Source organism: Miniopterus schreibersii (assembly GCF_964146895.1).
Source record: "Miniopterus schreibersii genome assembly, chromosome: 15".
NCBI classification, from domain to species: domain Eukaryota; kingdom Metazoa; phylum Chordata; class Mammalia; order Chiroptera; family Miniopteridae; genus Miniopterus; species Miniopterus schreibersii.
Window position 1 is genome coordinate 9721403 of NC_138115.1, and position 23656 is coordinate 9745058.

The following is a 23656-nucleotide window of genomic DNA, read 5'->3' on the forward strand; positions in this document are numbered from 1 at the left end:
GAATAAATTTCCACAGTGCCACAGCCAGTTTACTACCCCAATGTACGTAGCCTCACATGGCTGCAGAAACAGGCCTGTGTCACCCCAGAGCACCCTGTCCAGGAGCCGGGGGAGGCGTACCCGGGGGAAACTAGGTGCTTCAGGACCCGGCCTGCGATGGAAAGCTGGCTGCTCCGGGGAAATTTGCATGTGGGAGAATCCAGAATTGACCACATTTATTTCCACCAGAAAACTGTGTCAGTCATCTTCATCTTTGCAAGCTATACTGCCCTGAAACGTCCGTGGGATCTGTTCTGTGCTTTTCCCTTCTCTAGTGGTGGTAGATTTTATCAAATGCCACTTTAGCATTTAGAGCTAGATAACAATAGCATTGTAGGTTTGAATATTTAACAGGCAATAAGGTTTTCATCACCTCCCATTATTATCAGGCTCACTAGCCCAGCACATGACCTCAGATTTGCACCAAAGATATTCATGAAAACTCTGATACCTGAGAAGTATCTGTGCATAATTCTGCTTTTTATAAATATGTACACTTTGATGACTATCTGTTACAGCCTCTTGGACTGAATTCTTTAGAGAGAGAGAGAGAAGTTGCATTATATTCTCTGGGTTGTCACACTGTATTCTACATATGTTACTGAATAAGAAAGTGTTATAAAATAATGAAGTGTTTTTGTAAACTCCCTGGTAAACATCATCATGAATTATGATACACATTGTCTGGATTTCATATTGTAAGACTGCCACTTGATTCACAGTTAGGTTTATACATCTTGTCATGGAAACAGTTTTGGGTTTCTTATTTTCTTTTCAGTTCTGATTTTCCTTATGCAAGTTTGCATCTTTTTCCCCTTATTATTTTAGTTTGAATTCATTTGCTCTTGCTGTCTGATGCATCCTTCTTTTTATTTCTTTTGTTTGTGCATGTGTGTGTGCTCTTGGTCCTCCTGTGCTGGCCACACTCTGTGCATGCCCTGTGCCACCACCCCCTCTCCAAAGTCAACAAATGCATGTGGTGTACCTTAGTGGGCTGCCACCAAACACAGACCCCGAAGGGAGCAAAACTCCCTCCCCATCTGAACCAGAGGCTAAAAAAGATACAAAAAAGGAATGTAAAAGAAGAAAAGATTTCAAAACTCAGGCAAATCCAGAGCCCAAAAGGTAAGAAGTTACATGTGTGTTGGCTTGTATTTTGCGGTGTCTGTGACCTTCCCCTCCGCCCTCCCCCCTCCACACCACAACCTCTGCCGTAGCGCACAGCGAGCTTTTCGTACTCCTGAGGTCTCTGTTCCTTTACGGTTTTTCAAAAGTGCACTTTAATCCTAGCGATCGGTAAAAATGCCATGTATTAGGGCTGAATTTTAGTCAGGTGTTTAGTGACTCTTAAAACATGTTCTCATTTTTAAAAACTAATTGAGCAATATATAAACAGAATCGTGAGTCAGATTGCTGTTTTAGTGGCATCTAGTTAGGGGCCTGGTACCTTACCAAGTCATTCATAATAAGCAACCCGTGCTTTATAATTTTGAAATTATGTTTCAAGAGCAAATAAAATTTGTTGGCATAAGATGGGTCTATACATTTATAGCAGCTCTATCGTTTTCAGCAAACCCCCCTTCCACACTTGTCTCATGAAAGAAATCGATCTTCAAATACGATTTATAATAAAGTCACAAAATAAAGCCTATCACTAAATTAATGACTTCGTAGAATCACTTACATCATAAGCGCATGTTGAAGGCACTTTTAAGTTCTAAAATTATGTTTATCTTCTCCTGTTTCCTATGACCTTTAAGGATACTCTCTTTGTGAATTGATAAAATGGCAAATTGGTGGCTTTTTCTCCTTATAAACCAGATTTACAGTTATTTCCTGCGTTACCCATGTATCCTTCACCTTCCCTACCCTCACCCTGAATGAACACTGATATTCTCAAGTTTCTTTGTTGCAATTTTGAAACTGATGTTATGACCCCGGCTGGCATTGCCAAGCCACAAGAGTTCGCAGCAGGTATGCTTTATGCTTTGTGTGAATTAATCCACTGGAACATTTCTAAGTCCCGAAATATATATGCGGTTCATGTGTAGGCAGACAGAATAATGCCAACGTGCACTTCCTAGAGCACGGGGCAGGCCGTCAGTCAGTGTTTGCAGGTCTAGTAGTGAAGGTCAAAGAAAGCCCTGGTTCCGTGTGGACCCATCTTCTGAACTTGCAGCGGTATTTAAGGGTGGAGGTAAAGTGGAGTTTCTGTGTGTGCTTCCCTGTGAGGGTCGGAATGCAAGGCGGGAGTAGCTCGCGGCCAGTAGGAAAGTGCCTGGAGAATGTTGCAGGTGCCCGGAGCCTCTGGCTGCTGTCCAAGGTGCTGCCTTCGGAGTGATCTGTGTTGAAACAGAGCAGAATAAATGGTCACACTTGCTGGAGCCTGACCTAGTCCCTGTGCCATGAAAAATTATCCAAAAGGATCTTGAATGGTACTTTGAGAGGCTTATGTGTGTCCCAGTGTCTATGTTTGCCTGCATTTTTTTAATGAAGAACAAATCATAATATTAAGTATCAGTTGTGTAACATTCTGCGGTTTACAAAGTGCCCTTATATATTCTATCTCACTTGCTGTAACATTTTTAATTCAGCTATTTTTACATCCATTTTTCAGATGATTAAACTGAATGTCTGCTCACTGATGTTCTGAGTCCAAAACCCTTTCTCTTTGCATATATCAGCACTGTACAGAGAGTCTAAAGATCTGAGCACTGGGGCCTGTTCTGTATAAACCCAGGATTAATGTATCTCCTTTGTGCCTCAGTTTTTTCATCTGCAAAGTGAGCACACAGAATCATAGCATCAGTAATATCCCATCAACCTCTAACATCATCTTCTATGGGTTGTAATAGCCAATGAAGTCGTACATTGTTAGATTTCATAAATAAAGTTTAATTTAAATAAGGACGATTGCTGCCACTTAAGAAGCACTCCCTACACACCAGGCACTGTGTGAAGTGCTGTTTACATGTATTATTTTATTTTTTCCCTTATTACATCCCCATAAGTGTTATCATTGCCTTCATGGAACAGATGAGGAGTTTGCAGCTCAGATAAGTTCAGTCACTTACCCCGCAGCAGATGAGTGTGCGGGCCCGATGCGAGCATGGCTCTCCTGACACGCAGCTCACATTCGCACCCCTCCGCCTTACTGCCTGCCCCGCATGAGCACTGTGCACAGTGTGAGGTGCCAGGTTCAGCCATCTGATATGAGTTTAAACATCCCAGGTGAGATATATAGTAGTCACATGAATTTAGTTAAGAGTTTTCTATTTTTGTGCTAAAAATGCCCCAAATCAACTTGGCCCTCCTGATAGTGTTGGCCCAGCGGAGAAAGCCAGAGTGCACCTGAAGTGTTAGATCCGCTAAGGGGGCGTCCCCTTTGAACACTGTCAACAGCCCTTGGTGTTGGCAAGACCATTTTCCTAACCTCTTTCACCAGGATGAGCACGATTTGCCCTTAGAGATGTTATCTATTCTTTGACCCAGATGAAGAAGGAATCCGCGTGTTATGGACACAAATGGCCCTTCAACTGGATTTAACTGAACAGTAGAGCCAATGTCTATTGTCATCTCACAACCAGCTTCAGATCAGTTTTACCTAATTATCAGTTCTACCTACTAATAATTCAGCAACCCCAAAGGCGGAGGCAGAGCTGTGCCCTGCTGCAGCTGGAAATCATGAGTGGGCACTCAGTGCCCATGACCGATGACCGATGGCCGAGTTTCTCCCTCCTCCAGAAGCCTGTGTCACATCTCTGTGGAAAATGATACTGATGTGAATTGTCAACACCTAATCCAAAGGAGACACGTCTGGCCAGTCACTGGAAGATATGGAACCATCCACGTGTCTGGCGTCTTTCTGAATGGTAGTTCTTGACTAGGGGTGATCTTTCCCCTGGGGGACATGTGGCAATGCCCAGAGACATTTTTGATTGTCACACTGGAGAGGAGCAGTGCTATTGTCCCTGAGCAGGTAGAGGCCAGGAACGTTTCTAACTATCCACAGTGAACAGGACAGCCCCCTGCAAAGCCTTTCAAAAACAAGCTCCCAGGCAGTGGGCTGAAATTTCCCCCTTTGACATAGATTTTTGTTTTTTTTACACAAATTTGTTTTGTGTCTAAAGACATAACAGTTTCCACCACTGATTTTCAACTCGTGCAGTAGTTCCCACTCTCTATCTGCTATAAATCACATGGCTAGTACTAGGTCCCCTCCTCAAAGAAGTTAATTCAGCAAGTCTTAGCTGGAGCCAGGCACCTGCACTTTTACTCATTTCCTCCCAGGTAATTCTAAGGTATTTGGTCTTCAGAGCCCACTGACTTAAGGCCTTGGTTGTCAAACGTGGTTGCACGTGGAATGATTCGGGGAGCCTGAACGGTGCTGACACATTAGACCCCCCTGCAGAGGTTCTGATTTCATTAATCTGGGATTTGGCCTAAACATCCTGTTTTTAAATCTCAGGTGATTCCTACAGGTAGCAACGTTTAAGAACCACTGACTGAGGAAACATTATTTCGGGCCATCTCTTTAAAACTGAACTTGGCGATCATAAAATCCGCAGATGTAAATCGCTGTATCTTCTAATTTCTAAATCAGCTCCTAAGGTTGCAGTACTTAATTTTCACCATGACATTTTCAGTATTCTTTGTAGATGACATTTAGATTAGCATCACTTTGGTCACTGTCCCACAGTGACAAGGCAATCAAACAGCTCCCATGATTGCAACTTGCGTCAATGTTCCTTGGATCCCTTTATTATTGGGATGGGAAATTTTTCTCATTTACATTATTATTTAACATTTCTTGAATGCCAGTGCTGCTCTTCACATATGGGCTGTGTAGAAAGTACATTGTATCAGCAATTAACAAATCCATAATGCCAACCGCCCCAATCCAAAGTAAGCAGCATAGATTAATGAGTCTACAAGCAGATGTAAGAGGGCAGGAGTCCTAAAAATCTCTGAAAATGTGTCCAAGGATTCTTCTGGGAGATGTATCAGGAGCCGAGGTGCTACTTGTGTACAGGGACCATGTGATCCCTGTGGGTTAGATCTGAGTGACAGGACAATCAGATGGGACTCACTTTTCTCCTGTTACTCCACCAGGGTCCCTAAGTCAGCAAGTAGCCCCATCTGCCCAGTTGCCCAAGACAGAACCTCGGGAAGATTCCTTCCTCCCTGTCACTCAGCACATCACAAGTATTCAGCTATTGTGCCCCATCAATGCCCTTAAGTATCTCTCAAGACCATCCACTCCTCTGTCTCTTCAATGCCACTATCGGAGTTCAGGTCTTTACTCTCTGGACCTCAGCAATTGCCTTACTGACTATTCTTGCCTTCGGTGTTGGTCCCTCACTCCCAATCCATGTCACACAATGGTTTCTTTTATTTCTTTTTTGTGAATGCCCACCTGGGAGTAAATAAGTACTTTTTGCATATTTTTATTTTTTCTTTTACGCAATCTCACCTTTCTCCCTTCTTTCTTACCTCCCTCCCTCCCTTCTTCCATCCCTGTCTCCATCACACACACAAACACTTATTATAACATTATGTCTGGGGCTTTTTAACTCTCCCTCCCCCAAAGAGAAAGAGAGAGAAAAGACTGTGGCAGGGATCCCTCTATTTTACTGACTTCTGAACACTGCACTTTAGTAGCAGGTGGGTGTGGTTGGAGGGTGACAGGGACCCTCACATTCTTGGCCTCATGTGACACACTGACACTGACATAAGACATTACTGCACATACGGACAGGAGCACGTGGCTGATTGGCCTTCAGGCTCTGAGCAGGTGTCGGCCTTGAATACGACTGAGTCATGCTCTCTAAATGCTAAAGAACCAGCTTCACCTAATATGAAGTACATAAGAGAGGTGGGGGTAGTGGAAGTCCAGACACATTTCAAATAAAGTTTGCATCCCAGGGAGAAATCCTCTAGAGCTTGCATTCTGGCTTTTAATGTGACTCTCCCTGAAGGAAACTTGCCCCAGGAGAACGGCAGAGTATCCAACTCAGACACAAAATCTTATAAAATGTGCTAAATTATGTGTCCCATCAGTGCAGTCTTTCTGGCCCTTGACAAACATTCAAGTATTTTACATTTCCTTCTAAAATTCCAACAGCCTGTCCTCATCGCTGTGGTCATTGAATTCTCCAGTGAAAAAACATCTTATAGATGTCACGCCCTTTTCAGGATGGATGCGATACCAGAAAGCCCCACGTACTACTGGTCTGACCACTGAGAAGTCTACACATGGGGTGTCCAGATGGACTCTAAAGCCTAATTATCTGTATTTGTCTACAAATAAAGAAACTCATCTCTTCCCTTAATCCCCAAAGAGAAAAATCTATATAGTACCAATTTTGGAAATTGGTCCTTCTCTAGGGAAAGAAATATAAGCTTTTCTGCAGTGCATACATTTTATACCATTTTCTAATCATCTGTTGGGTGCTTGCCTCATTCAGTACCTGGACCTAGCCTGGGCCACTTTGACTAATGTCCTTGTGTCAATAGCATCCACGTTCTTTGAGACCGTTCAGCAGGGAAAAACTTCTCGATCACTCCCACCCTTGTAATAGACACCTTCCGATATTGTTGGGTTATAGCTACATGTGTACAAAAACAGTAAATCAGTCAGAAAAGACCTCACTGCTGTAGTTTTTGCCATCTCCAGGCCTCTTTTTCCAATTGCCAACCTCAAGAAGCTTCAATGTTCACTTGTAATGTTATAGCAACTGCTTGTTGTTGCTTTGTATCTTCCCCTTTGCCATACAAACTCTTTGATGTATTTGTTTTAGCAGCGCGTCTGAGCCGCAGGGCATCAGGGCATAATTAGAAAGGGCATGGGCTGGAGGGAGAGGAGAGGGAAAGGGCGAGGCTGGGCTTTCCTAATGAAGCAGTGACCATGGGACGAGATGGTCCTAATTACCACTTATAATTAACCTGGAGATTATACAAACCATCCAGATGAGCAAGCAGGGGCGTCTCCATTTGAAACGATAATGCTTTGGCACTATCTTGAATTTGTAGTTATTAACCACTCGAAAGAGACAAAGAAAAATATTCTAGGAGTAAATTCAAAGGTCCTTCTAAAAGTTGCAAGGATAAAGAACTGCTAGGAGTCAATTAAAATCAAAGGAAAGGGTTAAGAGTGTGCCGGGCCTGCATGTTCTGTGTAAGGAGCGCTGCGAGTAGCATTAGTAAGAGATTCTGTCCCACTCTGGCCCTTGACGCTCTCGTGTTTCTGGGCTGGAACAATTTCGCAGCAGTAGGATTGTTACCATGCTTGTTTAAGGACATTTTCGTGGATCCATAATGCAGTCTTCAGGCAGGCATCCATTTGGAGAGAGAGAATATATCATGTTTACAGTGCCTGCACCGGCATATGTGGGCATTTGCATTTGGAGAGCAAGTATATTCCCACTTCAGCTGGAGTTTTACCCCTTGTTGGTAGTGATTGCAGCTTAAAGCTGGCTGTGTGTAGAGAGGTGGACCAGACACCCTCTCCTCTTTTGTTGAATCCAGACTTTTCTTTTTACGCCTGGCTTCTGCACTATATGCAAGATCTGAACACTGTACGCTTTGGGTTAATTTAGTAACCTGACTTCCTTGAAAACTGACCTTGCAAACCAGGGTTTTGTGGCCCAGCTTTCAGCATAACGTAAGGAACATGCTAGCAGGTAACTGAATGGGGGAATCTGTGCTCACTTGAGTGTAGGTCAGTTTACTGACCCCAAGGAAATAAATCTACTTTCGCAAGATACACTGCAGCTCAATTTCTTTCCCTAGGTTGCTCGTACTTAACTGCAAATGTCGAATGAAATGTTTCACATTAGAAGCCTAGTACCTGCTCACACTGGATTAATCCAATAATAGACATTGATTGATAAGCTCCAGCTCCGGAGCATTTGGGGGAAAGGAGAGCAATCTACATAACTAGAAACTTAAAGGGTGGGCAGCTGGGTCGTGGTGTTTCCATCTGACAAAAAGAAGAAAACCGCAACTCTAGATATATTATTATTTGTGACATGGCTCAAGATGGGTGACTGTGAGGAGAGTGGAGATGACAGAACTGGTGCTAACCACGGTGACAAGGACTTGAAGAGCAGCCGACGTGACATCTTTCCTATCATGCTGCCCAAAACGTCAGCTTCGTGAAGGACAGTGAGAAAATGGTTTGCCGAAAACTTGAAAGGTGGATTCCAGAGATGCCGCTGTGTCAGATGCAATATAGTCTCCGGAGGCCGGAGAGCCCCGCTTCTGGCGGCCGCAATGGCCTGCAGGTGGGGGGACAGCCCCGCGCTGCCACCAGGCTCCGGAAACGGCTGCACTTGACCTGCATATTGTCTCAAGGTTGCCGAATCATGATACACAGAAGAGAGGTGTTGGCCAGTGTGCAGTGAGGTGCCATCAGAGACCAGGGACCGCATCGCCTCTGTGTGCGTGCGTGTGTGTGTGTGTGTGTGTGTGTGTGTGTGTGTGTGTGTTTCTAAACCTCGGTTCAAAGGCGTCAACGCCTCTACTGAGTTGGGAGCCTGGGAAAGGAGGGGAATGAGTATGCGCTTCATGAACTTGATCCGTTCAATGTAAGCAACAAAAACTGACTCCGGGTCACTGAGCGAAAGGGAGTGTTTGGGGGGGTGCTGGGTCGTCAGGAGATCGGAGCGGAGACTGGAATCGGGGCAGCTCCAGAAAGTGGGAAACAGACCAAAGCTCTGGTTCTCACCCTGTCACCACACGTGAGAATGATCCGGGACCTTTAGCCGTGACAATGTCTAGTCCCCGCCACAGACGGATTGAATTGGAGCCTGAGGATGGGACCAGAGCTCTCGCTGGCTCTAAAAGGTACAGAGAAAGCTTAAGAACTACTGACCTTTGGAGCCCATCTGGTCAGGGCACAGCTGCTGGACGAGCTAGTTCCATCCGTGTCGTCCAGGTGGCTGAGTTAGGTCAGAGGCCAGCGTACAGAGGCCATGAAAGGGAGGCGCTGGCCTGCAGAAAGGCCCTCAGCAGCCACAGCAGGACAGCAGGCACCTCGGCGTCCCTCCGCCAAGGTACTCACCGTGTCGCCAAGCTCCTTCCTCCAGAGGCAATTCAGGCACTTTTAGGAAGTGACAATGGCCGGTAAATGTTAAAAGTATCGAGAAAGGAACAAGACGCAGAACCAGTTATATGACAATTACAGCGTCACCCCAAATGTTTCCAGGAAAAACAACGATATCATGGCTCCGGGACTCCAGGAGGCTCTGTTAGCAACCAGCGCTGCCTGCAGCGGCCTTGGGAACGGCGCCAGCGCCACTTTTGGAAGGATCGCCGGCTGCCCAAGCGGACCGTGTACCCGGAGGAGAGCTCTGGCTCTAAATTCACCCCAAGGGAAGTCGGGAACCTGAGTCAGAAACACCCTTCAGCCGCAGGAAGGGCCAGCCAAAACTGTTTTCCTGCTCGGGGGCAGAGGATCTCGAGGGTGCTTTCCCGACCAGAGCCCCAGAGAACTTGTCAGAAATGTAAATTCTCAGGCCCCGCCCCAGGTTTACTGAACCGAAACTCGGGCAGGGCCCAGGGATGGAATCGCGGCAAAGCCTCCCGGGCAACTGTGAGGCTCTCGGATTGGAGAACCACTGCCCGAAAGAAGGGGTTTTATTGCTTCTGTGACAAGGGTGCCCCAAAATATTGAACCAGAATTTTTCAATTAGTAGCCCTGTAGAAGTCTTCCTAAACCTGTACAATTAACATAGGCAGTCTAGGGGTCCACAAAACACAAGCTGATGTAGATAGAATTTTCAAAGATAACTATGTGAAATTAAAGAGGATATTTTTGCTTTTTAACTGACATAGTTACAAGCTGTGATCTATAACAAATTATATTGTTCCTGCATGTCTCTTCCTCAGTTTGTAAAATTACATCCCCTGTTACCATTACCATTTCAGAGCGATTCTGGCAATTGCAAACAAATTTGCATTCATTGTCAAAATCCTGGTTTTCTTTTTTTTTTATCACTTGGGTTTTTGTTTTTGGTGTGTGTGCGTGTATGTGTGTGTGTGTGTGTGTTGTGAACCCTGCACTACGTGCCTCACAGACATAGAATTGGTTTCATTTATTTTAAAATAAAACTATTCACACTGACATAAGCAGTTAAGGAGTGAATGTAAGAAAAGATTGCAACAATAAATTTTAGTTGTTTACTTTTTTTGGATAGTGAGATTAACAGTGTTCAGAAAGGAGAGGTTGTCAGGGAAGGGGAAGATGCTAGCTGACACTTTTAATCATTACAAATCTGAGTCATCAGAACAAAAGGGGAAAAACATCATCAAATTTTACGCTTGTAATAATTCCCTTTGTAGTGAGAAGTAACCGAGAAGGCCAGGCACACACTAAATGTTTAGCTTTTACCATCGCAGATACAGACCTAAGAGTTCCCTTCTTTTTGCCTTAGAAGACTTGTTAAGGAATGAATGGTTCTCTTCGGAGAGGTTTAGCTCCTAACAATGGCAGCAGGCATCTCTGGGCTGCCCATTTCTGTTCCCATGCCTAAACCCTCTGTGACTTGTAAATTATATTTAATAGCATTTCCAAAAGCTACAGCTAAAGGAAGTTGTCGATTATAACAGAAACATGAGACTTTATCACATGAGAAAATGTCACATGTATATTGTGGGGGCCAAAGAATTCATTCTGAGATTTGACTACAGATTTTTAATAAACTTTTTGAGATTTTTCCAGAAATTTTGAAAATAAGGGCACAGTCATAGATGCTAACAGCCTACCTGATATTTATCGTTTTGCCTTTTGTCTTCCCTGAAGTTCAGGGGGGTATGAAAAAGATGGACCCTAACAGGATTTTGCCATTTAGTGATGTTTTTTATAAAGTGGGGGAGGGAAATTTTTCTCATTTTTTCTAGTGGGGCATTTTCAGTATTTTAAAAGAAGGGAAGCTGTCCGATTAACCCCTAACAGGAGGTGCATTGCTATCATTTGCCAAGTCTTTTGTGTAGTCAGACTGGTCTCATGTACAGGATTTTCCCAACTTATGCTGGATCTTTGAGAAGGCCTATAAATAAGACCATTTGTTTGGTCTCAAGATGACTTGCATTTGCAAACGGAAGAATGTTCCAATAGAAGTTTCATGGTGACGCACCACTCTGCAAACTGGCTCAGTCAAAACAAGTCACCACGGCTCTGGGAAGCTGAAGTCTCTGAATGGGTCAGATGATCCTCCGTCTAATTTGGCACAGAGAAATTTGGACTATAAATATGCGGCCTCCCTTTGTATTTTCAACTTAAATGGTCCAAACCAAATAGGGAAAATGTGTGTGGACCTAATGGTGACTTAGAAACATGGGAATACTGTGATTAAACTGAAATTCACTTATTTGTGCTTGGGTCCTTTGTGTTAAATGAGCAATAATTTGCTAAGGTTGAAAAACATATGTGGCTTGTTCTTTCTTTAGCTTTACTGAGATATTGACAAATAATATATATAAGTGTAAGGTATCCAATGTTATGATTTGATACTCATATATATTGTGAAATGATTATCACGGTGGGGTTAGTTAACACCTACATCCCCTTACATAATTACCATTGTTTTGTGTGTGGTGAGAACATTTAATATCTACTCTCTTAACAACTTTGAAGTGTATGCACAGTAGTATTCACTAGCGTCTTCATGCTGTGCTTTAGCTCCCAGAACTTCTTGGTCATGTTAAGCTAGAAGTTGCTACCCTTTGGTCAGCACCTCCTCATTCCCCCCCCCCCCCAGACCCTGGCAACTACCATTCTACTCTCGATTTCTGTGAGTTAGACTTTTTCAGATTCTGCATGTAAGTGAGAACATACGATATTTGTCTTTCCCTGTCTGACATCTCACTTAGCATAATGCCCTCAAGGTCCATTCATATTGTTGCAAAAGGCAGGATTTCCTTATTTTTTTATGGCTGAATATTTCATCATGTATATGTCTTACATTTCCTTTATCCTTTGTTTTATAAAAGTATTTCTATGTTTTAAATGTTTTATGTTTTATATATATATGTGTATATATATATGTATGAAATATATATATGAAAAGTATATGTGATTGTATATATATATCCATTTATCATGGACATTTAGGTTGTTTTCATGTCTTGGCTATTGTAAATAATGCTACAGTGAACATGGGGGTGCAGGTATATTTTCAAGATAGTGATTTCCTTTTCTTCAGATGTATACCCAGAAGTGGGATTGTTGGATCATATGGTAGTTCTTAATTTTTCATAATGGCTGCACCAAATGACATTCCCATAAACAGTGCACAAGTGCTCCCTTTTCTCCATAGTTTCACCAACACTTGTTATACTTGACTTTTTGATAACAGCCATTCTAACAGGTGGGAGGTGATATCTCATTGTGACTTTGATTTTCATTTCCCTGATGATTAATGATGTTGAGCATCTTTTCATGTTCCTGTTACTCATTTGTATGTCTTCTTTGGAAAAACATCTATTCAAGTTCCCTGCTCAATTTTTAATCAAATTGTTGGGGTGGGTTTTGGGGTTTTTTTGCTGTTGAGGTTTATCGGTTGTTTCTATATTCTGGATATTAACTCCTTATCAGGTAGATAGTTTACAAATATGTTTTCCATTCCATAGGCTGCCTTTTCACTTTGCTATACAGAAACTTTTCCGTTCGAGATCGTTCCACTCGTCTATTTTTGCTTTTGTTGCTTATGCTTTTGTTGTCATATCAAAAAAATTATATTGCCAAGACCAATGTCAGAAGGCTTTTATCCTATGTTTTCTTCTAGGATTTTTACAGCTTTATGTCTTAATTTAATCCATTATCATGTTCAGTTATGTGAGTGGTGTAAGATAAGAGTCCAAGTTCATTCTTTTGCATGTGACTGTTCGGTTTTCCCAACACCATTTATTGAGGAGACTGTCCTTTCCCCATTGAGTATTCTTGGCTCCTTTGTCAAATATTAGTCGACCATACTTGTGAGGGATTATTTCTGGGTCCTCAGTTCTGTTCTGCTAGTCTAGGTGTCTGTTTTTGATGCCAGTCCCATACTGTTTTCATTATTATAGCTTTGCAATAAAGTTTGAAATCAGGAATTTTGATGCCTCCAACTTTGTTCTTTCTCAGGATTGCTTTGACCATTTAGGTATTTTGAGGTTCCATACAAATTTTAGGATTTTTTTTTTTAATTTCTGTAAAAAATGCCATTGAAATTTTGATAGGGGTTACACTGAATCTTTAAATGGCTTTGGGTAGTAAGGACATTTTAACAACATTAATTCTTCCAAACCATGAACATGGAATGTTTTTCCATCTCCATGTGTGTTATCTTCAATTTCTTTTATCAATGTCTTAGCATTTGTACAATGTCTTGTCATTTGTTCTTCAATTAATACATGAGCGCTCAAATTAATCTGAATGTCTATAATGATAAGCTAGAAATTGAGTCACTTAAGAACATTTAACACTGGTAAAGTCAGACACTTATAAAGCACCTGGTTTTCAAAGGCATTTGTGTGCATAATTCAGGGGTCCCAAGTCTAACTGCCTATGTGAGACAGGTAATGCAAATTAGAGATGTGGACAAGGTGAGCGCCGGCCCCAGCTAAGGAAGAAAGGAGCTGCTAGTTGCACTCACCAATTAATGCTGGTTTGTTCCAAAATTTCAAGAGAATTATATTATAAAACTTTACTAATTTTAAAAATGTTGGCAAGTAACCAATTTTAAGAAACCATGAGAAAAGCAGACCTAAAAGCTGAACTTCCAAGCCACTAGTTTGCACATTTTATCATTTCACAATAAATGAGGGACAATTTTGCAAATGCCTCCAAATGATAACCCCAAAATACCCCATTCCATTTAATGACCAGCTCTGCCAAGCAGGCCGCCTCCTAAGGTTACATCTACCATTGCTGTTGTTCTTCTAAAACGGACAGTTTCCTCCTGCTAGAGGTCTGATTTGCTGGTGTCAGCATGTGAGGTTCCCGTCACTTCATGACATGTCTCCCTTCAGGCCCGATGGAATCGGAACTGTGACTGTTGAAGAAAAGGAACGTTTCGAAGAAATCAAAGAAAGACTCCGAGTTCTGTTGGAAAATCAGATTACGCATTTTAGGTAAGGATCTGGGATGGGATAGAGGAGGCTTATTAGGAGGGTGAGACCGGGGAGGGCTTGATTTTCTGAAACTGTAAGTCAACTAGGTACACACTGGATATTTAGAAAAACCAAATGGAAAAGCAAACCAGTAAGACTGGTTCCATCCACAGTAGCTTAGAGACTTTGAAATCTTAGGGTCATTTTACTTCCACCAAAGGGACAATGCCCTCCTTGTGCAAGTTGACCCTGGTCATCAATCTTTTTTTTTTTTTTAATACATTAAAAAGTTGAATTTGAAGCTTCCAGTTTCCTAAATAAAGCAGTGAAAGATCTTGTGAACCACATCATATGATCGGGAAACAGGACAAGCTGGCTACTCAGGAAAGGAAGGGGGGCCGGATGGGCCCTGGCAGGTGGGCTCTTCTCCACCCTGGGGACAGCCGGCAGGGCCGACGCCTGAGCCTTGGGCCACGTGGCCACTTCCCCTTGGGACACATCAGACGTTTCTAACGCTGCACTCGCGGTTCCGGACCAGAAGCCTGAACTAGTAGTAACTCAAAAGTACTGAGAGCATTTATAAAGGCGTAATAAATAGGTCCTTTTTATCAAGCCCTTTCAGATACAGGGGCCAGAGAAGCATCTCATTATTTGTATTCTCAGAACAATTTTGTAAGGTAGTTATTATAATCCCATGTAAACAGTGAGGCTGAGAGAGGCTCAGGAGCTTGCCCCAGGCAAGTCTGAGCGTAAGTGGCCCATGCTGATCCCTTTGTACCTTGAGGAACAGTGTCCCAAAGGGCTGGTGACAGCCTGAAACAGTCAATGGAACTCCTAGTGTTACCGGAGGCAGTCCTATTGGTGCCAAGCAAACCCTCCTGGATAAATCTTTACTGACCACACACTATATGCAAGATGCATTGCCATTCACGAAAAATCCAGTAACAATTAAAAACCACAACCAAGGATAGGCAATTTGCAAAATCATGAATTTGCTCAAAACACCCTCGTTTAGTTCCCGTATTAATCCTTTAGGTATTTAAGTAAGTGTGTTTGAATTTTACCCCCTTTCAACTAATATTCGTTAATGCTGGTCTCTGTAATAATATTTAAGGTCTCCTTTGAGCTAATAAATGGTTCTCCTTCACAATAGAAATCAAAACAGAGCCTTGTCTCCACTCTAAATATTCTTTTCTGCTGCAGGCGTCTTCGGAGCCTCTCTTTAGTCATCCTTCGCACATACACATATATACATTATACACACACATGTATGGTGTGAATTCACATTAACATAACACAGTGTCACAAAATAGAAAGCAGTTTCTGCTCCTCAGAGAGAATGTGTGTAGGAACCAAATTTCAGTATATTTCATGCTAAAATGTCATAAATTGGGGCAACCTGAAGAATTCTCTCTTTTTTGTTTTTTAGATATTGCTTTCCATTTGGTCGACCTGAAGGTGCTTTGAAAGCTACTCTCTCACTCCTGGAAAGGGTAAGAAGGAAACTAAAAGACAGATTCCATATATACAGACACATGAACAAAACTGTAAGGAAATATTGTGGTTGAATGACCTTGTTTGGAATTTTTTAAGGTTTTGTTTACCATTCATCAAATATCAGAATAAGTGTGAGGAAACTGCCCCAAATCTAGGTGTTTTATCTCCAGACTCCAAATAGCTGGAAGATATACTCCTAGCCCTTCCCTGGTTCACAATGGGCTTCTCCATCCTGCCTACATTTAACTCTTTAAGAAGTATAAATGAGGAATGCATTTAGTTGAACCATCTTAAAAACCTTTTTATTTTCCCCCACCTTAAGGTTTTGATGAAGGACATCGTTACGCCAGTGCCACAAGAGGAGGTAAAAACAGTCATCCGTAAATGCCTAGAGCAGGCTGCTTTAGTCAACTACTCTCGGCTGTCAGAGTATGCCAAAATCGAAGGTAAGGCTCCCTACTGCCCCCAGTTTTAATTTAGAATTTTGTACACCTGCCTGGGGAAGTCTCTCTCTTTTCTGATGGGCACCAGGAAACAGTGGTCCATCTGAGTATGTTAAGCTGAAACCTGAAAGCACTCAAATTGTGAAAATGTGAAATCTTCCTTGGATGTGGCCAAATGAATGAATTAAAGAACAGAGGCTTGGGAATCAGGCTTTATAGGGGAAGAATTTTAAACATGGGATGTTAACAGATAACTAAGGTCCTTCTAGAGTTTGTTTCAACCCTAAGTTTGCTCTGTGGCTGATGTCTTCCTATGAAAGAGTTCTGTAGGATTGCTACCTTCTTTAAATAGAGGAAGACAAGGAAGCTTGTTTTCCAGTTGATAGCATTGTAAGTAAAACAAGAATTGAAGAAAGCAGCATCAAGGTTTTGCTGAACTCTTTCTTGCCCCTAAACTTACAAAGGGCTGTCTCTGGTAGCATTTCAAACTTGATGGCAAGTTAATGTCCAGCCCTCTCTGATGGCTCCTGGTTTGCTTTCAGTCTCACTTGTTATTGTTATGTTAGACCTAGGATGGTAGTTACCACTGCCTTTCCAAGTTTTAGGAAAGCAGTCACTGATGACCAAGTAATCACCCAAAAGTCACTTTGAGTAAGCTCTACTTGAAAAGATATGGTTCTTTGGGACCTATTCATCTGCAAAAGTATTAATCACTTTTCATTGTTACCCTGTTGGCTGCTGTAGGGTGATTTGAAAACCACACCCAACTTGACCAGTAGTGTAAGTGTATAAATGTGGGAGTTCTGTGTGCAAAACTCAATGTGTTCGCATTCTGGAATCTGATGTTCTCTCCCTTGTGAAACGCCAGCAAATGCCCATTGCCTGCCTTCAGGACAAGACTGGGGGGAACAAAAAAGACCTAACCAACCACCAAAACCCATCACTTACCCTGCCAAAGTCCTTATTTCTCTAGAGAATTAGGTTAAGATCGTGTCAAATTCACAGTGTTCTGTACATTACATGTCTCCCTCTCTCAATTTTGTCTGTCTGACAATGCAAATTGTGTACCAGTGGTAATGAATTCATTGTTATGCATCCAGGGAGAAACACTTAAGAATTGGGCACTAAAAGGATGTTTATCAACGCTTGACTTGGTAATGAGTGACAAAAATAGAGGAGCAAGAAGATCGTTAAAAGGGCCATATTAGCAAATAATTGTTCCAGCATTTACCTTCCCAGGACATAATGATTGGTTATATTTGGTAATGTCAACCAGGCACCTAATAATTCTAGGCAAGGCCAGAGATGGGATGGAATCAAGAAACGTTCGGTTACCATGGCTGCTGCCTCGTAGGTCTTGGTCTAGCTATTACTAGTCTTGGTAAGATCTGCTCTCTTCTTTCAGATAAATATATCTAAAAACAAACTTTAAGATCTGTAAGTAAAAATGCATTCATTTCCAAAGTAGATCAGCTGGTCTGTAATTTCCTTTTGTGCCTCAATTCTTCTTGGTTGTGTTAATTATCTTTTGCACTGTGACTTTTAGGTCTGGGGATTCTTTGAAGAAACAAATCTTTTTTTCCCAACTCTCTTTTCAGAGAAGTACCTCATTCCACACTACCTGCTCTCTTTGCTTCTCTCCTTCCTTGTTCGCGATTGGCTCAGCCACTTTTTGACATTACCTCTGCAAAAGTGGCTGTGACACCAATTTCAAAGCATGCTGGGATTGTTAATTCAGACAACCCAACATCCTCTGGCTGCATGTATCAGGTTTTCTTTCATGAACATAGTCCACCGTAGGCTGAGACATTGCAGCTTTAAAGATATTACTACCAGACAACTTTCTTTTACAAGGTTCTGATCCTGCACTCAGAAAAGAAACCTTCCATTTTTACATTTGAGCCCCTCTGTGAGCATTGACAGCTTAGTTCCCAGAGAATTTTGGAAAGAAGTTGTAGTAATATTGCTGGAGACTATGTTTATGAAGAAATACCTCAAGAGCCTTAGATACTAAAGTCTGAAATCCTTAGTATCTTGGAGCCTTAAACCAATGAAATTCTGTTTCCCTTTACTCATGATGTTTTTGGTCATTGTATTCTTGCAAACAATTCTAAAGAGACGTGTGAAGTCATGGTCACAATCTCTCTCGTGACTCACGGCATGCTGAATGGTTAATCCAGTAGAGCTCCAATTTTGAAACTCCTTTTTCTTTTATCCTGTGTTTATCCCAAAATACTCTATGGCTATTTTCCTTTGAGCTAATGTAACGTTTTCCTCTAACCTATGACCTTTAACCTCTTTACCTCTGACCTAAGCCTCTTGCATGCCCAAATCCTCTTTTATAGGGAAAAAGAGAGAAATGTATGAGCATCCTGTCTTCTGCTTGGCCTCCCAAGTGATGGATTTAACCATTCGTGAGTACCTACCACCTCCTCGCCATGCTGTCTTCACTCTTTCCGTTTCCATTGTTTCAAGAAAACCAGATCCAAACCAACTCACTCTCCTTGCTTCAAGTTGTTTAGCATTGGCTTGTCTGTTGATTCTGTCTGTGAAACGCAGTGTGAGAAGTCCAGTCACTTTTTATCAGCCTAAAACAGGTTAGACAATTAAGCCATTTGTTTGTGATAAACTCAGATTTGTCTGTAAGTTTTTCAGTTATTCTCTGTCTGTGACCTGAATGCATTTTTACTTTGCTTGTGTGTAACCCCAATTTGTAAAGTGCTTGTCACTGGTACACAATCAAAAGGTAGCATCTAGGCAGGGAGCAATGTGTTAGGTGTCAGATAAAGGACAGCTGGGGCAAAATCACGCCTTCTTTCCCATGTTTAACATGTCAAACTATTGGGGGTATGAGATCACACAAGGCGGTCCATTCTCTGTAAAAATTAGATCTTATGTGCCTCCTGTCTGTTCTCTCTCAAGCTGGGAAGCTTTTCCTTGTTCTCTCTGGAGATTTTGACTTGTCTTTGTCCTCTAAGCTTTGGCTAGAACATATGACTTAATTGTCACTTGGAGAGTTCATGTATGTTTCATAGCTTGATTTCACATTAAACTTAATTTTACTAATTTTCTATTTGTGCAGCATTTTCCACCTCTGTGAAGGAGCCTTTTTTTGCTGGCCCCCACACTTCGGGGCGGTGGGAACCCAAGGGCAACCTTTTCTTCCAGTGTCATGTATCACACATAGTGGGGGGCATTTTGGTCCACTGCTCATTAATCCTGCATATGTGTTCTTGTTTCTCTCTCTTCTCTCCTTGTTGTGCTCTCTCTTTCAAATAGAGAATCAAAAGGACGCAGGTGAACCAATTGTATATGCATTCTAAACTACCAGGATTGTTGAGTTATATTTAGTTTTTGTTTTTGTTTTTGTTTTTCAATAGCTCCTTAATGTATGTACTCCCAAAGACTGGTGTGGAGTTGCGATGATACTTAAGGAGTTAATTTGTGCTGTCTGAATATCCCTCATGCCCATTAGATGTTAACCTTAATAGAGTAGACTTTCCATAAAGGCATAGCTTCGGAGGAACAGAATTCTGGTTCGTATGGAACTGCATTTCATCCTTGGTTTCCAGATTCCAGGGATTTGGCCTCATGTGCTTTTAAAAAATAGCTACTGAACCAAACTAATCTTCCTTTTCGTTTTTCATTTCTTTTTTCTGTTTTCTACCCTACTGAGAAGTTTGTGTTCTTTGATGAATGTCTATCAGCCAAGACAGAGAGAAGTTGTGTTTGTGCCGTTCTTGTGTGTATCGTGTGGTGAGGCAGGACGCAGACACAGGTGGCTGCACAGCGCCCCTTGCTGGAAGCTTCAGGAGGGGCGAGCTCTTAGAAAAGTCTTGACTTCGGATGTGTTCTTCTTGTTTAGTCCAAAAATGTCTAAGCAGATTGTGAGGAAAACGCTAATAAATAAAATTATAGTATGAACTATTGTTTTTAAGGTCTAAAGGATTCTCAAAAGATTATCATCATCTCATTGAAGTTAAACATATTTCATTTAGTCAGAGTTGAACATATTTGAGATCAATTCAGAAAGCATTTTTGAGCACATGCCAAGCACCAAGCTCGCAATAAGTATTTGAAGACTCATGAACCTATGTTCAAGACACAGGTGCCTTTCTCTCCCTGGAAGGGAAGGTATTCATTTATTCATTCACTTACTCATTCATTCATTCATTCATTCATTTGACAAGTGTTTAGAGGGAGCCTACCATGTGTCAGGTACGGTGGTGAAAGCCAGGGACTATGTAAACAGGAAACAGCTGTTGACCTTATGAAGTCTGTGTGCAAATGTATTATACATGTGTGTAAAACCATGTATAATAAAAATAGCTAATTTTTATTTAATGTGTATTATGTACCAGGTATGACTATTTTAATCTTTAAAAACCCTCAGGAGGTGTGGACACTACTATTATTCCCATTTTAGAGAAGAGCAAACTGAGATACAGAGAGGTTAAATAACACACTCCTAGTAGAATAGGGTAGAGCCAGAATCTGAGCCCAAGCAGAAGCCACAGTCTTAACTACTCTGTAACTCAATGTGGTTGCAAATAGAATGAAAAGATGGCAGTAATGGGTGCTGATGATGGCAATGTAGACAGGAGGCAAGATCTCAAAAGCCTTTATATACCTTATTAATACAGAGTTCAGATTGTATCTCATGGTCCAAAGTTTCTTATCCTGGAATCTATGCCAGCTTCTGCAGACATATGGATTTTTCAAAGGAAAAATATCCCACAGGTCTCACTTCTAGAGGTAATAGAGAGCCGTTAAAGGCCCTTTAAGCAAGAGGGTGGCTTGGTGATTTGCACTGCAGGACAATCCCACTGGCATTGATGGAGAGAAAGGACTGAGAAGGGGGGATAGAGTAAAACTGGACCTAAAAGATAAAGTTGAAACAAAGATGGGTCTGAAACTTGGTGTGTCTGCGGACTCTTCGAGGCTAAACAAATCTCAGTCACAATCATAATCACAATCACCTCTTTCCTGACCTTCCAATCTTTTCTCTTACCCTCCCTCTCCTTTTTCAGTTTCCTCAGGGGAAACTAAACACAAAACATGGGTGGGTATTCAGAACCAACCGTATGGAGGTGGCAGGCTCAGCTGGAGTTACATGTCCAAAGTGGGTGGGATGTGGGCAGCTACGGAGTTCCTTGCTCAGGCTATGCTTTGAGAGGCTATGGGCTCTGCAGATGGCATTTGGTGGACTTATGCTTTCTGTCTGGTGGCATTACTAGCGATTAAATATTCAGTTTAATTACAGTATCTCAAAAAAGGAAAAGGCTACTACTACTCTAGGAAAGAAAAGTTGTGACTTCTGCACATAAATTTATTATTTTAAATACATTTCCATTTAAACCATCACACATTCAGAACCCAACAAGCTCAGAGAATGCACCACTATTGCTGTTTTGCCTCAATTCTTGATTAAATACTTGTGTAATTTTCTGAGTATCGAAAATTCTACTGAAACTTGAAATAAAATAATTTTCCTTCAAATACTCCAAAGATTTACAAAATTAGATAGATAGATACATAGATAGACAGCTAGACAGACAGATTAACAGATATGGATGGTAGATAGATGATTGATAGATAGATGATAGATAGATGGATAGATGATAGATACATAGATACATACATAAATACATGTATCTATATATAGAGCCAGCCAACCCACCTGTGGACCAAGGACTGTGCTAAGGACCTTATATGGAGGATCTGATTCCATCTTTACCCCTTTTACAGATGAGATTTGGACAGGATGAGTGAATTTCTCAAGCAGGATTTGAACCAGATCTTTCTCAATTCAAACACCGTGCTTTTTCATCTCTTTCCTCCATGCCGCCTTTCCAGCCGATGTGGTGGGCACTTGGGTAACATCCGTTCATTGAATGGATAACTTCAAAAACACCTACAATTTTTAATCCGGAAAGACTACCAAAACCAGAACAGTTCTTTCTGGGACCAGGTCATTGCCGAAATCTTTCCACTGTGAAGCCTTCCTGAGGGAAGTTGAGATTCCCTGAGATTACCAAAGAACTGAGCCTCTTTTTCTCCCCCATTGTCAGAAATCTTCTAACGCAGGACAAGCCCGTCCAAGGGCTGCCAAGCAGATTCTGTAGTGTTGAGATTCCATATCTTTCCCCGCTCCAGTCAAACGTCCTACAGGTCCCAGGCCAGTTGAAGGAGAAGAGACAGCGAGGCCTGCAACCCTCGAACGCACAGTGCAGAGCCACCCACCCAAGGGGCCGGTGAGGGCAAATCCCCTCACCAAGCTCCAGGCCCCTCTGAAGTGAGCGCCACCTCAGGCTTCAGGTTTTACGCGAGAAACGTAATGTTTCTCTTTCCTCCTTTCTTGTTTCGGGGCCGCACCAATCAGGGTTTCCAAGCCCAGGTTATTCTGCAGACTAGCATCTCATCTATATGTTATAAAAGATGAGGCGTGCAAGGAGAAGCATGTTTCCACACTGTCCGCAAGGAGGAGCTTGGAGAAAAAGAGGTGTTAAAAAATGCACCATAAACCAATAAATAGAAAACCAGTGTCCCTTTTACCAGAAAGTAACAGATTCTGCTCCCACTGCTGCTGCTGCTGCTAACTGTCCTTTATTGAGAAGTTAGTATGTCTTTAGTGGTTACATGTGATCTCAGTTAATTCTCACAACTCTATAAGAAGTATTTTATTACCATATTTCATTGAATCTAAAAGGCCATCAGTTATGAGATGTACCATTAATTTATATACTCCTAAGAACAAAACAATGCTGCCAACTAAATTGTTAGATGCTATCAAATGTAAGTGCACCCAGTTTCAGAAATGTTAAAATATGCCCCTTACACTCAGTGAAATAAGAATTCACTCTTTGTATATAGAAATACAAAAAGATAGAAATAGAGACATGTTAAGTGTGTTGCCCAAGATCACACAGCTTGTTAGTTGCAGAGACAGAATTTGAACATGAGCTTAATTTCTAAGCCCACATGTTCGACTTCTAAGCTATGAAACACTTGTGATTGTTAGTGATAAAATTGTGAGACCAGAAAGGGGTTTCTCAACCGTCTAATCCCAAACTTTCCCTTGACAGGAAAACCGAGGCCTAGAGGTTTCTAAATAAGATGAGCAGTTAGTGACCCTAGTTTGGGGTCCTGCACACTACTCAGGAGCCTTCACCCCCCTCCCCCAACCAGGCTGCCTTACCTTTCAGCCAAGAGGTAATGGCCCCACCCCAATCCCTTACTTGGCCTGAGTTTTCAGTAGGACAGCTGGTGATATGCAGTGTCCACATGCTAGAGTGCTATAGATGCAGCTCCAAGAAACACCCCCTCAGGACCAGCCTGAGCACCAGATCTCTAAGTCACTATCCAGACTCCAATGATTGTTTCAACCTCTTTAAACCTCACTTATATTTTCCTTCCCCAAAGGGTTGTTGCAAAGATTGAAACACATATTCCAAATAAAGCTATTAGCACAGTGCCTGCCGCACAGCTAGCACTCAGTATATCTATTATCTGTTGTTATTTATTATTTAAAAGGAAACTTCCCAATCTAAATGTGTAGTATAAAACATATTCTTTGATTTAAG

General features: G+C 41.9%; 1 protein-coding gene across 11 annotated transcripts in view; it reads left to right on the forward strand.

Moving 5' to 3' along the window:
* The window catches only part of CADPS (calcium dependent secretion activator), a 434736-nt gene that overhangs the window by 305271 nt on the left and 105809 nt on the right, over positions 1–23656 (forward strand). For 4 of the 11 annotated variants that reach the window (XM_081160527.1, XM_081160533.1, XM_081160531.1 and 1 more), the window contains exons 14-17: positions 14053–14154; positions 15563–15626; positions 15953–16076; positions 18419–18487. In XM_081160527.1, the coding sequence (XP_081016653.1) occupies positions 14053–14154; positions 15563–15626; positions 15953–16076; positions 18419–18487 (359 nt within the window). Of the gene's footprint in view, positions 1–14052; positions 14155–15562; positions 15627–15952; positions 16077–18418; positions 18488–19352; positions 19371–23656 lie in introns of all 11 variants that reach the window. The other 7 variants (XM_081160526.1, XM_081160532.1, XM_081160524.1 and 4 more) reach the window with 3 other exon arrangements.